The 16,167-nt window shown below is 42.5% G+C and overlaps 1 protein-coding gene across 1 annotated transcript in view; it reads left to right on the top strand.

The window, feature by feature from the left end:
* Positions 1-16,167, top strand: part of rfx6 (regulatory factor X, 6) — a 102,950-nt gene that overhangs the window by 18,994 nt on the left and 67,789 nt on the right. The window contains exons 10-14 of the mRNA XM_041187401.1: positions 206-255; positions 8,924-9,083; positions 9,177-9,321; positions 15,257-15,366; positions 15,470-15,587. Coding sequence (XP_041043335.1) covers positions 206-255; positions 8,924-9,083; positions 9,177-9,321; positions 15,257-15,366; positions 15,470-15,587 — 583 coding nt within the window. The remainder of the gene's footprint in view (positions 1-205; positions 256-8,923; positions 9,084-9,176; positions 9,322-15,256; positions 15,367-15,469; positions 15,588-16,167) is intronic.

Here is a 16,167-nt window from a genome sequence, read left to right as displayed (position 1 = left end):
CTTCTCCATTACAAATTAAATTTGATAGTAGAAATATAGGACTCTCCAAAATTTAGATCCAAAGGTTTTTAATTCTTAACTGATAGCTTGTTAACTATGCATTCATAGAATTGGAAGATATTTATTCCAGATTTGCTGGTGATCTCTAAAATTTACCTGCTTTGAGTGAAATAAAAGTCTTCTATTCCTTAATATTTCCCCCAAGGTCCTGACAGATGTGCTGATTCCAGCAACAATGCAAGAAATGCCAGAAAGGTAAGAATACATGCATGATGGGAAAATAAATATAAAAAAATACTTTAGCTAATCACAAAATGATGTATAAGTAATGTGGACACTATAATTATATTACAAATTTACAGTCTGAAGAGGGTCCAATAAAATGTTTTACGTTTTCATTAATAATCCACATTTGTGAACTTCCATGCAACAATTACCGAGCGTTGCATTGTTAGTGATGAAAGAAACATTTTTTTGCAGATATACTTTTGTTGGATTTATAAATTGGAAAATTATAAGAGAAAGATATGGTGCCAGAGGCTTTGCAGAAATCTCAGATTTCCCCAGAGTTCATGGAGCAATAGACTTCAATCATCACCATAAAAGGCTACAGCTGGCCCATGCTGCACAATCATTAAGAGGAAGGGCTATCACTTCTTAAATATCCAGCTAGTATGTGACCACAATTGAAGAATTATGCAGTTCTGCACAAGGTACCCAGGCAGTAGCCATGACTCCTGTGACTCCTACATTCTCCGGATCTCCCATATGTTTAATGGACCTGATGCACTGGAAGGTTGGCTTCTGGGTGGTGAGGGATTTTGAAGAGATGGCACATGGTACCTGTGAGGGCCCCTAGAACATAAAGGAGAGGGGCTATAATGACAGCCACGGCAGCACCAGGGCCATCGTCGAGCAGACAGTTGGGCTGCTAAAGATGAGTTCCCAGTGCCTGGATAGATCAGGGGGAGTATTGCAGTAAGTTCCATCCAGAGTTTCACTGGTGGTCACTATGTGCTGCACTCTGCATAACCTCTCAATTTAGAGAGGGGTTGCCCTGAAGCAAGACAGCGGGCATTCCTCTGATGAGGAGATTGATCAGGAGGTGAGGGAGCACCCTAATGGTGAGGTGCAGGGTCTGCATGGGATCAGATGGAAGGCTGTGACAAACGGGAGGACATAATAAGGCGGAGGTTCCAGTATATCAGGCATTCCTGGCCTCTGAAATGTGTCTACTGCCTGTGTCTCAACGTAATTCTATCTACACTGTGATCTCACTGAGATTCCTGTCACACACTCATCATCTCGATTCCTTAGTCATTGTGGATCTTGACAACACTCACAACTGAAAATGAATGTATCTTTTCTCCAGACATTTCATAAATCACTTACAGCTAGACTCAACCTCTGCATTAGGGATAATACATGGAAGGTGTATTAACAAATGGGCAATGGCCCATCTAATGAGAACATCTACAGAACGCACCCATGTGACCTGATTTGTGACCATTGTGGAGTTTTCTTAATTCTTTAGTGTGTGCTTCCCCTTTCACTTGCTGCTGGGGAGAGGCTGCTGATCTGTTACTCCCCTTGCCCTGGATAACTTTGGTGGACATTCTCTGTGTGGCCGAGGCCTTGAAGGCCTTGCCATGTTAGAAAACTCCAGAATGGCAGGAGGACCTTCTGTTGCGACGGCAATTGAGATGGACTGTGCCATTGATGGAGGGGTAGAGGAGAGGCTGCCCCATCAGAAGTGCCCTGAGAGATGCTTCTAGTTGGTGGCAGCTGCTGCTCATCCTCTGCTATGAGGACCAATTGGTCCTCCCTGCCTTCCCATGAAGACCCAGGAGCTGGCTCAGTGTCCAGGCTCCCAGTCCCCTTGTTGCCCTGGCTCTGGGTCCCTGAGCTCAGAGCCAGGGCGATGGTGCGCAGGTTGGAGCACATACCCACAACTGCATCTGCAATATGTTCAGTTTTCCCCTCCAGGACAGTCACCATGGAAGAAGCTTGGTGCTCTGAAGTGTGGGTGATCACAGTGCACTGGATGGACACCTCCACAGTCCAGGCCAGAGCACGGAATCCCTCTGGTATACCTGCCAAATCTTCACATACTTCGCGTTGGATATCCAGCATCTGCCACCTTACAGACAACTCCAGAGGCTCATCATCTGACTCAGAATCAGTCTCTGGATCACCCAGGGCACTCTTCCGACTGCCCAAGGCCTGCTCCACCACACTCTCCAGCAGCTTCAAGTGCAAATGTGAAGTGCCCTCATCAGATTGTGCTTGTCCTTGCCCCAACGTGCTAACCCCTGCTGAAATACCAGCATCTGCACTGGCACTTGGCGCAGGGAGAGGATATGATGCTGCACCCTTCGAGGCTTCCACTTCCCCCTCAGAGGCTAGTGTTGATCTCTCAGGCCTGCCGGGTCAGCAGACAGTGGTTCACCTGTGCAGGTCACACAGCAAAAAGGCCTTTTTAGCTTTCATGGAGTGTGCAAGGGCACATTATTCAATATCACTAGCACTATATGGATTATGAGATGACACCTTACAACCATTAAACCACTTATAACAAACTCGCAAGGTTTCTACCAGGAAACGTCCTGGCATTTGAATGCATAAACCACACATGTAGTATTCATGTCACCATGCCATGCATCTTACAACCTCCACCCTAGCCCTCTCCCCATCTGTGTTCCAGGTTTGGTAAAACCCCTTGCAATCTCACCAGCCCCAGGCCTTCCTCCAATTTCTCCTCTGCCAATCAAATGGCTCCATTCTATGAAGGACAATAGCAGAACCTCCTCCTCCAGTGGCGTGAGGATTGTCAGATCGGGCATACCAGCTCCAGTCCAATTTCTGTCCCGAGCATTGTGGGCCCGCTTTTCCTGAAATGAGGTGTAACATTGTTCTGATGTTTATTCGCAGGTACCTTAAAGTCAATGTGCATCCTAGTTCTGTGAGGAAAGCATAATTTGCACAATGTTTGGCAACCAATACGCTGCGTACCCTCCTCAAGTCTAAGGCCAACCCCCACCCCGTCCTCCTCCACCCTGGAACTACAATGACACCTTCACAGAGGCAACGGGGCCGCAATCAGTCACATTGGTGCACAATGCTACTTTGGACTTCTAAGGTACTCACAAGGCTTGAGCTTTATCAAGCCTTCCCTGTACTTTCCATGTACACTAATACACAGAGTGCTGACACGCTCACCCTTGTGGATCTCAAAAGGTCATTTAGCCTCTTCCTGCATTGCCTCCAGTTTTGAGGCATTACACCAATGCTGCTGACCTCTGTGGTCACCTTTGTCCAGGCAGGTTGGGTGATTGAGGGAGCACTTTCTGCCGTTGGCACCAGGACCTCATGACTGGTGCACAGAACCTGAAGGAGGTCTCAGAGGGAGTCTTTATGAAATGTGGTGTGGCTCAGGACCTTCTTCCCTCTCCACTCGCTCCCTTCTCTTAGCCATCTATGGATGAAAATATGTTAAAATGAACCAGCCGCTCAATATTCAGATCTTAACATTATGTAGATGATCAAAGTGTGTGCTCCTTGCCAAAAACATTTAATTCTAAGCCTTTACAGAATTTCTAACATTGTTCAGATACTTACTTCAGACAATGCCTGAGAATCTTGCAAAAATTAATTCCTTCTGGCTTTGCACTGCAGTAAATCACAGGGGCACCCAACACTGCCCCATGCCAAGTGTCCCTTCCGGGTAACTGTCTGTGAATTCGGTCGCTGGACATCCCGCCCTCCACCTCCGAAAGGGCAGGAAAATGACAACCCAGCGCCATCACAGGCTGAAAACCCACCCTGCAGCCATCAAATGGATGATTGCCACATTATACAGTATGCTACGACAGTGGGGATAGGAGTTGGCAATACTGGGTTTGGGTGAGTCCCGCCCACCGAAATGCTCTGTAATATTCAGCCCAACGAGTCAGGGACTAGTCTTTGAATGGAGCAAACATTGAGTGAATGAAAGATGTAACATGCCATCAGATGTATCTTCCTGCTGATCAGTGGGCACTCAGATCCAGGAACCAGCACAAGCGGAATAGTGAGCATCAAGTTTCACAATGCCATTCTCTCTTCTGATGCTTCTTATGTTACTTTTCAGCTTGTCCTTACAGAAGCTCTGCTCATGTAATTGTCATGGTGCAGGGCCAGTTTATTCACATACCTGTAATGGTGATATAACATGCAGAAGAGTCCTCCTGCTACTCAGAAACACTGAGATGAGAGCCACCATTTTATGCAAGGAGACTCATGATATTACAGCATAGCCAAACATTACTGGTATCCCTGGCCCTTCGGGAAGGCACATGAATATGTGTAAGAACCACATACAGCAGCACCATGGGTAGGCTGAATTGTAATAAACACTTTGTGTATATGTATATGTGCACAGTAAAGCTGCTTTGTGACAAGTCCTGTATTTTGAAGTATAATTGTTTTTTGTTTGCTTGTTGTGTTTGAGAGAATGGTTGGAACTCAATTTGTGGTGGGACGCAGCTCTGCTTATCACCTCTTACTGAATTATTGCCTGGTTTCTAATACTTGAAAGTAAAGTAGTCTGTAAGTTCTGGTGGAATGTACACTCCTAGGTGATCATATTCTTCTCTGGTGTAGTTTATTCCTCTTCTTCCTGCTCTTGTTGTACTTCCAATATAAGATCGTAAATGGGAATAACCATAACTTACCTGACGATAGAGGCTCCATGACAGAAGGTGTAAGTGTCTGAGACTCCAGAAATGAAATTTTCTGAACTATTTCTTAGTTGAAAAAGTATTTTTCTAATCACTTCGGTCAAAGCTGATACTTCAAAGAAACTTACCAGCTTGCTGGCTTGACAAAGCATGCACAGAACTTACTCCTCTTCTCTAAACCTTAACTCAAATACATGTCATATTTTTCAGCCAGCAGCTCTTGCTCTCATTAATCTATCATTTGCAAACACGCATCACTTTGGAGGTGGGTACATCTGCTGACTGTGGCTATGACAATGTGTTAAGGTCAATACAAACAGGCAAGCTCTCCTACATCTTTAACAGACCAAATGTGACACACTCGTTGACGGGCTGCTGTCCCCTTAAGTACAATCACACGGAAGCGCAGTGCAATTTGCCAAATATGATTTTGCTAGATAAATGAACAGAGAATGATTTGAACTTGTTAGTGCTGGTTTTGGACTCAACTACTCAAATACTTAAAGGAATTACGAGTTTGTGTATACTCTTTGTTTAATAATAGATACACATAACTTTAAATTACAATCTGTCGGGCATTAAAATCATGTTTGGTACACCTTGGTGCAGTTCCTTTGTGAGGAAGGGTATATAGCAAATCAAATATTCTATGCACGCCACTCCCAGTCCAATGTGCAAGTGAGTGTGGAAATAGGAGAATTAAGTGAATAAATACATGGCTGGAAAACTGGTGTAGGAGAGAGGGCATCAGATTTCTGAGGCATTGGGACCAGTTCTGAGGAAGATGGAACCTATACAAAGCTGGACAGCTACACCTGAACAGGACTGGGATGAATATCCTGGCAGGGAGATTTGCTAGTGCTGTTGGGGGTGTTTAAACTAGACTGGCAGGAGGATGGGAACCTAAGGCAAATTCAGAGCAGGGAATGGGAGATGGAGAATTAGAGAGTGACTCTGAAAGGCAGAAGCAGCACAGGTTCAAAAGTGTACAGCACAGGAATTTGGAAGTGTTAAAAGGTACACATTTAAATGCACAGAGCATAGTAAATAAAGCCGATGAGCTCAGGGCACAGATAGGCACACGGCAGCATGATACCATCGCTATAATGGAAACTTGACTTAGGGAGGGGCAAAAATGGCAGCTCAACATCCCTGGATATAGAGCTTTCAGGCAGGATAGGGAGGGAGATAAAAAAGGTGGGGGTGCAGCATTATTGGTTAAAGAATCAATTACAACTGTGAGGAGAGATGATTTACTAAATGAAGCATCAAATGAAGCCGTACGGGTTGAGCTCAGAAATAAAAAAGGGACAGCCACACTGCTAGGAGTGTACTACAGACAGCCAAATAGTTGAAAGGCATTAGAAGAGCAAATATATAGACAGATTTCTGAGTGCAAAAACAATAGGGCAGTAATCGTTGGGGACTTCAACTACTCTAATTTCAATTGGGATACAGTGTGAAGGACACAGAGGGTGCAAAATTTTTGAACTGCATTCAAGAGAACATTTTTAGCCAGCATGTAACAAGCCCAATGAGACGGGGCGCAATTCTAGATTTATCCTTAGGTAATGAAGCTGGGGAAGTGGCTGAAGTAGCAGTGGGAACCATTTTGGAGATAGTGACCATAATACAGTTAGATTTAGCGTCATCATGGAAAAGGACAAAGCTAGACCTGGAGTGGAAGTACTAAATTGAGGGAAAACAAATTGCACAGAGCTGAGAGGTGAGCTGGTGAGAGTGGACTGGATACAGTATTAGAAGGAAAAGCTGTGCTAAATCAGTGGGAGGCATTCAAAGGCGAGATTCTGTGGGTACAGTGTAGACATGTCCTCACTAAGAAAAAGGGTGGTACTGCCAAATCTAGAGCCCCCTGGTTATCCAGAAGCATACAGGCCAAGATAAAGCAGAAAAAGAAAGTTTATGACAGCCACAAAAGACTTAATACTGTAAAAAGCCTAGAAGAATATAGAAAGTACAGGGATGAAGCAAAAATGGAAATTGGGAAAGCAAAGAGAGGATGTGAAAAAATATTGGCAGGTAAATTCAAAGAATATCCTAAAATGTCTTATCAGAGCAAGAGAATAACTAAGGAAAAGGTAGGGCCTATCAGAGATGTATATGGTAACATGTAGGTTGATGCAGGACATGTGGGCAGGTTTCTCAATGAATACTTTGTCTCTGTCTTCACTAAGGAGAGGGATGATGTAGACATTCTAGTTAAAGAGGAGTGTGAAATATTAGATACAATAAGCATAGTGAGAGAAGAAGTTCTGGAGGGACTGGAATCCTTGAAGGTGGATAAATCGCCAGGGCCGGATGGATTGTATCCCAGGCTGTTGAAGGAAGCAAGGGAGGAAATAGTGGATGCTCTGAGGATCATTTTCTAATCCTTACTAGATACAGGTGAGATCCCAGAGGATTGGAGGTCAGCAAATGTTATACCATTATTTAAAAAGGGTGTGCGGGATAGGCCAGAAAACTATAGGCTTGTCAGTCAGACTTCAGCGGTGGGCAGGTTATTAGAAACAATTCTGAGAGATAGGATAAACTGTCACTTAGAATGGCATGGATTGAACAGGGATAGTCAGCATGGTTTTGTTAGAGGAAGATCGTGTCTTACTAATTTAATAGAATTTTTTGTGGAAGTAACAAGGACGATTGATGAGGGTAGTGCAGTGGATGTTGTCTGCATGGATTTCAGTAGGGCATTTAACAAGGTCCCACATGGCAGACTGGTTAGGAAAGTGAGATTTCATGGGATACAGGGGAAGGTGGAGAGTTGGATCCAAAATTAGCTCAGGGACAGGAAACAAAGCGTAATGGTCAATGGATGTTTTTGTGGATGGAAAACGGTTTCCAGTGGTGTTCCACAGGGCTTGGTTTTGGGGGGACCTTGCTGTTTGTTGTATATATTAATAATTTAGACTAAAACATGGGAGGCATGATTGGGAAATTTGCGGATGACTCAAAACTTGGCAGTGTAGTTGATGGTGAAGAGGATAGCTGTCGACTCCAGAATTATATCAGTGGTTTAGTTGAGTGGACATAGAAGTGGCAAATGGAATTCAATCCACAAATTTGTGAGGTAATGCATTTGGAATTTGATTTGGTAATGCAAACAAGCTAGGGAATACTCAAAAAATGGGAAGTTATTGAGAGGGGTTGAAGAAGTGAGAGACTTTGGAGTGCATGTCCACAGGTCCTTGAAAGTGGCAGAATAGGTGGACAAGGTGGTCAAGAAAGCAGAAGGAATGCTTTCCTTTATTGGGTGAGGTATTGAATACAAAAGCAGGAATGTAATGATGAAACTGTATAAAATGCTGGTTAGGCCACAGCTGGAATTTTGTGTACAGTTCTGGTCATCTCATTACAGGAAGGACATAATTGCTTTGGAAAGAGTGCAGAGGAGATTTACAAGAATGTTGCCAGGGCTTGAAAATTGTAGCTATGAGGGGAGATTGGAAAGGCCAGGGTTGTTTTCTTCAGAACAGAGGAAGCTAAGGGGGTGACCTAATTGAGGTGTACAAAATTATGAGGGGCCTAGATAGGGTAGACAGGAAAGATTTGTTTCCCCCAGCTGAGGGGTCAATTAGCAGGGCGCATAGATTTAAGGTGATTGGTAGAAGGATTAGGGGGGCCTGCATGAGGAAAAACTTTTTCACCCAGGGGGTGGTGGACATTTGTAATTCACTGCCTGAATTGGTGGTTGAGGCTGAAATGCTCAACTCCTTTAAAACGTACCTGGACCTGCATCTGACGTGCTGTAACCTGCAAGGCTACGGACCAGGCGCTGGAAAATGAGATTAAAATGAGCGGCTAGTTTCTTTTTTCTCATTTGGGCTGGTGCAGACATGATGGGCTGAATGGCCTCTTTCTGCACCCTAACTTTTCTATGGTTCTATGGCCACTGTTTTTGACCCCCAGCGTAACAAGGTGGCCATTATGCTTGAGTCGAGGGGTTGTTGCTGCTTTCGTAGATAACCTTGGAAAACACATAAGATTTCAGGAGAAATGTTTTGTTAAAGTTTGCTATTTTTGAATAATATCAGTTATTTTTTTAATATGACTTAGTTACAGCAAAGAGAATTATGGATTCATGCAATTTTTTCAATATTTGATCTGTAAAAAACAAATAAACTTTCTCTCAAAGATTTAAGGACAATGCTTACAACTTACTAATTCAATTCATTTTTATTTCTCAGTTTGCTGGCTGACATCAGAAATTTTGCTAAGCATTGGGAGCACTGGATGTCTTCTTCACTGGAAAATCTCCCAGATAACCTCTCTGAAAAGAAGCTGCCCATCGCACAAAGATTTGTGTCTTCTCTAAAACGGCAAACTTCATTTTTGCATCTTGCACAGGCAAGTATTGAGCAACCCCGAATATTTGAGTATTTTTCGCACTCCACCTATTGGCATCCCTGTCAAATACGTTTTATGTATTGTCCTGCTCAGATTGCCAGACCTGCTTTATTTGACCAGACTGTTGTGAATTCCATGGTGGCTGACATTGAAAAGGTGGATCTAAACAGCATTAGCTCACAGGCCCTTCTCACAGTTTCAGGTGGAACAGACCAGGACTTTGAACTTTATTCTGATTGTAAGTACATGATACTTGGTCATGCTATAATAATCAATTTTAATGAGCAGGTACAAGTTGCAGCAGATAATGTAACAAAATGGCTAACTGCAGTCATCAGAGAAATCATGGTTTAAGACAAACACATGAGAGGATCACCTGCAGAGTCATTGATTATTATTCACACAGACTTTGAAGCAAGGATTTATTTCATGAACGTAGCTTGCATTTCCAATTATGTTGTTTTTCATTGGCCAGTGTCTGCACTGTTGGGTACAGATTGTATCACTGATCTGCACCTGAGATCATTGCCCCAAAGGAGTCCACCTCTGTACAATTAAACATTCTCACAAATAGGTAATATGCTCTGGTATACTAGTGAAACACACCAGAGGCTGGTGAGATGTGGAAAGAATCTACCAATCTGGACTATAAGTTGAGAGGCGGGAGCAGGAATGAGATTGATTTCCGCTCAGGAATGGGACAGCTAGCCTGGCACCATATTGCACTGGTCAGCTCATTAGAGTGGAGAACATACCTGAACATGGTTCTCATCCATTTGACACATGATTATTAGTGTTTCCCTTTAGTCAGCCAATTGTGCTCAACTTTAATGCCACCTACCCGAAAGCCCTTCCACCCACTTGGAGGATTCACACAGACAGAGCAACTGTGTTGTGAAGAAAACCCTTGAGAACGTGGTGCGTGTAACTTTCCAGGCACCCTCCACCACCTTCTACCCTCCTGCTGTCAGCCACCAACTTCCCCCCATCACTTTTCACCCACCAATATAACCATTCCTCTCTCTCCGCTCTGTTGCACTTGAACGACCACCCATTGCCCTTGAACCCTATAACCATCACCCTTCACATGACTTATCTCCCCTCTGAGCCCACACCCATTCCTGTCCCCATGCCCAGCCTGACCCTGACCCCTCCCATTATCCATTCCACCTATTTTTTCCATTTCCATGAGCCCCTTGCCATCACTACCTGACCATGACCTTGGACCTGCCACCCTAACATATCGCATTGCCTCCTTCACTGTGACTCTGCTGCCCAGTTTCCTTTATTCAACTCCAGGACACTACTGTAGATTGTACCAAGCCTGTCCCTTAGGACCAGCTCTCTCTCACCATTGCTGCCCAGAAACCACCCCCCCTCCCTACCCATTCATAGGATCCCTACACCCAACGTGCAAGGCCCTTCCCTCCCTCCCACATCCCGGCACCCTTGCCTTCCCTCTCCGGCTCCGTCCCTGCCCCTGACTCCCTTTCTCCCCCAGCCAGCCTCCCTGCCCTGTGCCCCTTATATTGCCAGCACCTGACCATCGCCTCATGGAACAACACTCCCTGAAGTGGAAAATACTGGCTACTCACTTCAATTCCTGCATAGTTCTACCTCGTCTACTGCATGCTACTTATATGCAGTCGTAAATCTGAAGGCATATATTGCTTGCTCACTAATAACTTAATTCTAGCTGATCTTTTAATGAGCATACATAAGAACATAAGAAATAGGAGCAGGAATAGGCTATTTGGCTCCTCAAGCCTGCCCCTGCCATTCAATAAGATCATGGCTGATCTGCCCCAGGCCTCAACTCCTCTTTTGTGCCAACTCCTCATAGCCCTCAACTCCCCAATATTTCAAAAACCTATCTACCTCCTCTTTAAATACTTACAATGATCTAGCCTCCACAACCCTCTAGGGTAGAGAATTCCAGACCTCTCTACCCTCAGAGAAGAAATTCCTTCTCATCTCAGTTTTAAATGAGTGTCCCCTTATTCTGTAACTATGTCCCTTAGTTCGAGATTCTCCTACTAGTGGAAATATCTTCTCAACATCTACCCTGTCAAGCCCCCTCAGAATCTTGTAGGTTTCAATAAAATCACCCCTCATTCTTCTAAACTCTAATGAATAAAGGCCTAACCTGTTTAGCCTACCTTGATAAGTCAACCCCTTCATCAAGGAATCAGCCTAATGAATCACTTTTGAACTGCCTCCAATGCCACTATATCCTTTCTTAAATATGAGGACCAAAACTGTACACAGTACTCCAGATGTGGCCTCACCAACGCCCTGCACAGTTGTAACAAGACTTCCCTATTTTTAAACTCCAACCCCTTAGCAATACAGGCCAAAATTCCATTTGCCTTCTTAATTACTTGCTGCACCTGCACATGAACATCCGGATCCCTCTGTGCTGCACCTTTTTGGAGTCTCTCTCCAATTAAATAATAGCCTGCCTTTTGATTTTTCCTACCAAAGTGCATGACCTCACACTTTCCTACATTAAACTCCATCTGCCAAGTTTTTGCCCACTCACTCAATCTGTTTATATTCCCTTGCAGATTCCTTATGTCCTCATCACAGCATGCCCTCCCACCTATTTATGTATCATCAGCAAATTTAGATACATTAAACTCTACCCCCTCTTCCAAGTCATTAATATAGATTGTAAATAGTTGAGGCCCTAGATCTTTGTGGCACTGCACTAGTTACATCTTTCCAACCTGAAAAATACCCATTAATCCCTACTCTGTCTTCTGTGTGTTATCTAACCCTCAATCCATGCTAATACATTACCACCAATACTGTGAGTTCCTATCTTGTGCAATAACTTTTTATGTGGCACCTTATCGAATACTTCCTGGAAATCCAAATATACTACATCTATCAGTTCCCCTTTATCAACTCTGCTTGTTATATTCTCAAAGAACTCTAGCAAATTTGTCTAACATGATTTCCCTTTACAAAACCATGTTGACTCTGTTTGATTGCATTAAGCTTTTCTAAATGTCCTGCTATTTATTCCTTAATAATGGACTCTAGCATTTTCCCAACACAGATGTTAGGCTGATTGGTCTATAGTTTCCTGCTTTTTGTCTCCCTCCCTTCTTGAACAGGGGCATCACATTAGTGGTTTTTCAATCTGCTGGGACCCTCCCAGAATCTTGTGAGTTCTGGAAAATTTCGACCAATGCCTCCATTATCTCTCCAGCCACTTCCTTTAAAACCCTTGGATGCAGGCCATCAGGTCCTGGGGACTTGTTTACCTTTTGTCCCATTAGTTTCTCAAATACTTTGCCCCTTGTGATGGAGACTGGTAAAGATCTTTCCTCCCATTAGCTCCTTGCTTATTTGATATCTTTGGGATATTTATAGTGTCCTCCATTGTGAAGACCAATGCAAAATATTGGTTCAAGTTATCTGCCAATTCCTTGTTCCCCATTATTAATTCTCAAATCGCAACCTCCAAGGGTTCCACGCTCACTTTAGCCACACTCTTCCTTTTTATATACCCGTAGAACTCATGCTGTTTGTTTTTATATTTCTTGCCAATCAATTTTCTCCTTCTTTATTAGCTTTTTAGTCATCCGCTGCTGGTTCCTAAAAAATTCCCAATCCTCTGGCCTACCACTAGTTTTCACCTTAGTTTTTGATTGAATACTTCTCCTTGACAACCTTCGTTAACTACGGGTGGTTCATTCTTCCCATCAAGTCCCACTTTTTGACCGGGATAAATTTTTGCTAAGCTTGCATGACATGCAGATCCATGAAAATGCACTTCCCTACACTTGCCATCGGGAATCTCAACATGCCTTCAAACTTCCCTAAACTTAATCGTAAAAGTTCCTCCCGCTATCAGGAAGCTAATTTTTGGTCTCCTGCTCAATTAGGTTCATCTTCCCACTTTGCTTCCGCTCCCGGAAGCAGCACAAGATTTTGCTCTTAGGCTCATTCTGGTATTTTTCCATCTTTTGAGCCTTAGCTGCACTATCTCAGCGATGACAGTACATCATTGTATGCTAACCTCAATTGGTCTCTCAGCAGTATGGTCAAGAATAAAGGGAGCAGGCTCTTAACCCAACCTCTCACTTTACTGGCAGTTTTCCATAACTAAACGCCTCAAAGAAGAGCAATAGTGAAATACTGGCTTGATACAGATACCTGCTTGAGTGATGTGAGTTAGAGGAGTCATGTTGTACAATTTGGTCTGAGCTACTTTGTTATGGGCAAACAGATCTTTTTTGCAGATGGCCGATGAACATTCTAATATTGGTAAAAACTGAGTTTCCACAGCATTCTTCATGTGCATGAAGATGTGTCAAGGTACTTCATATCAAAGAAAAGATTAAATAAATTCCAAAAAATAAAGAAAAGGCACTGCTGAACACAAGGTTTTTCAGGAAGCTTTGGAAAATGGAGGGAGATGGCAAGATGGAGTAGGTAGGGATTTCTAGAGAGGAGGGAGTTCAAAATGGACCTCATTTCTCCCATTATCCAGGTGGAATACAGATGCAAAAAGGTACAATTTAGAGGTACAATTTCATGCACTGGATAATATAAAGAAACAGCTGGCTGGTACAGAGGTCACCTGTCAACATCAAGAGAAGATCAAAGGTCAAAGGTGGAAATGGGGGTGTTGCATCTATCTTGCAGGTAATGAGGGGACGGAACCCAGGGACAGCGAAGTCCAGGACTTACTTTGTGGATGATGGGTGGGGTGGTCAGTCCAAGGAACAGCCTGCTCAAGAGCAGGCTAAAATTCCAATATACAACTAACATTTATCAATAAGACAGGAGCCAAATCTGCCACCAAAACTGGGGCCATTAAGACCCCAAATCAACAGAAACTGAGCAGAAAATGAAGCTGCTCCATTTTAACTACCACTTTACCAGGATTCCGATCGATCAAGGAGAGCTAAAATCACTCCTAATCACCAGACATAATTTTTAACTCTGCATGTTAGCATGACTAATTTTTGTAGGTTTATTAATGCTTTTAAATAAAATTTGATCCAGGGGAGAATGACAGAAACCCAGAAAAGCAAGGGAGATTTGATAGTCAAAAGTAGTCCTATGGAACAATTGGTATCAAATTGGTGTTATCACTATGCCTCGGAATTATTGTATATATTGGACCAAATCTTGCAGGAGAAATAACTGTGTTAGTGAGGCACTCCATTATTAATGCACCAATCAGCAAGAAAGTTCAGGCAGTTAAGAGAGATGCTATGAGTTCAAATCTCCAGATCAATATTGAAACAGTAAATGCTCGACATACTCAACCGCTAAATATTTCCAGCATTTCTGTTTTGATTTCAGATTTTCAGCAGCCATGGTACTTTGCTTTTGTTCCAGAACTTAAAGATAAATGTACGCTGCTACACTTTTTGCTTCACGTAAACAGCATCTCACCTGTTATTTTTAAATATTGATTGGATTTGCACATTAATTGAGATGAAACCACTGCAAAAAGTTAGGACTGGAACTTAACCTTTTTCACGAGATTTACCAAATCTTGAAGCATTGCTGAGAGTGAGGTTATGCTTGGCACGGGCTCCGACAAAGCTCCATCTTTTTATCAGATTTTTTATAAGATGACAATTTTTTATGAGATGACAATTTTCATTAAGATGACAATTGTTAACGCAATACCAATAAACCTTTGGCCAGAAAGGGAACAATGTAAACTGTTCAATCTCATTCCTGCATGAAGTAAATTGTTGTTAGAGAATTTAGCAATGTCAAATTTCAAATTTAATTTTCCTTTCAGTTTCTGTTTTCTCTCTTAATCCAATTTTTTTCACTCTCTCTTTTGATTTGATTCTAAATCACCCATTCGAATTCACCCTCCTCTTTCTTTCTCAATATTTAAACCTTCCTGTTGTCCCATCGCCCTTACCATATCACTATCAGCTCACTCTTTCAGCAAGTTATGCCTTGAAAACATTTTGAGTTGAAAAGTGTAGGAAAAAGTTGAACTAATGGTATATGCCCCGCTTCATCAAAATTTGGCCCATATAATAGAACCCTTATGTTTACCTAGTAGTCAGCTTATATTTAATTGGTAGTTCTATTATACATTTGATCTTTTGTTGCCATTTGAAACTGACTGCTCTGAGTTTTCAAATAGTTAGAGCAATCTCATGTTTTCCTTTTTTACATGCTAGATGACTCTATTACAGTGTTTCAAGAACTGAAGGACCTGTTGAAGAAAAATGCTACTGTGGAATCATTCATTGAATGGTTGGATATAATAGTAGAGCAAAGAGTCATCAAGGTATCTTTTAGAGTTGCAATATTTATATGAGTTAAAAACAGACTTTCAATATTATTTGTGCTTTTGTCTAATATTGTGACTTTTGATTTACTTTTTTTTTAAGCCAAGTAAACAAAATGGAAGGTCCCTTAAGAAGAGAGCCCAAGATTTTCTTTTGAGATGGAGTTTTTTTGGAGCCCGTGTCATGCATAACCTCACACTCAACAATGCTTCAAGCTTTGGTAAATCTTCATATTGTCATTCTTTTTTACACAGTCCAATATTTGCGGGTACTTTTATGTGATATTGGGATGAGAATGCACAGCAGTGGATAGTGGGTTTCATATTCTTAATTTCGGAGCTACAGGTATGATTCTACTCTCAGAAAGGAATAGTATTCACATAAAGTGCATCTTGGGGAATCATGGACATTGGAGGGATCAGACATCTCAGGCCGTGAGTTTGGAAATGCCACTGCTTGCTGCAAGTGCCAGTTCGATGAATCACCCCTAATATCTTCTGACAGAGTTTAGTCATTCCGTCCCCTCACTCAGGCTTATTAATGGCCGACCTTTCAAACACCTTTTCAGGTATGATTGACGAGCACAATCTGCAGCTTTAGTGACTGGTTGATGAACATAACTCCAGAACATTTTAATAATCATTACAATTGGGCTGAAAAGGTGAACAATTGAACTGAAAGCCAATCCTATTAGAAGTTTATAATAAAAGTAAGGGTCTGGAGAGCAAAATTCTTCCTGCTGATAATATTGATTATAGATTCAACACAAGCACAAATTGGGATTAACCATTTTGTACTTG

Source organism: Carcharodon carcharias, chromosome 5 (assembly GCF_017639515.1).
Source record: "Carcharodon carcharias isolate sCarCar2 chromosome 5, sCarCar2.pri, whole genome shotgun sequence".
Taxonomy (NCBI): Eukaryota; Metazoa; Chordata; class Chondrichthyes; order Lamniformes; family Lamnidae; genus Carcharodon; species Carcharodon carcharias.
This window is presented reverse-complemented; position numbering and strand designations above follow the sequence as displayed.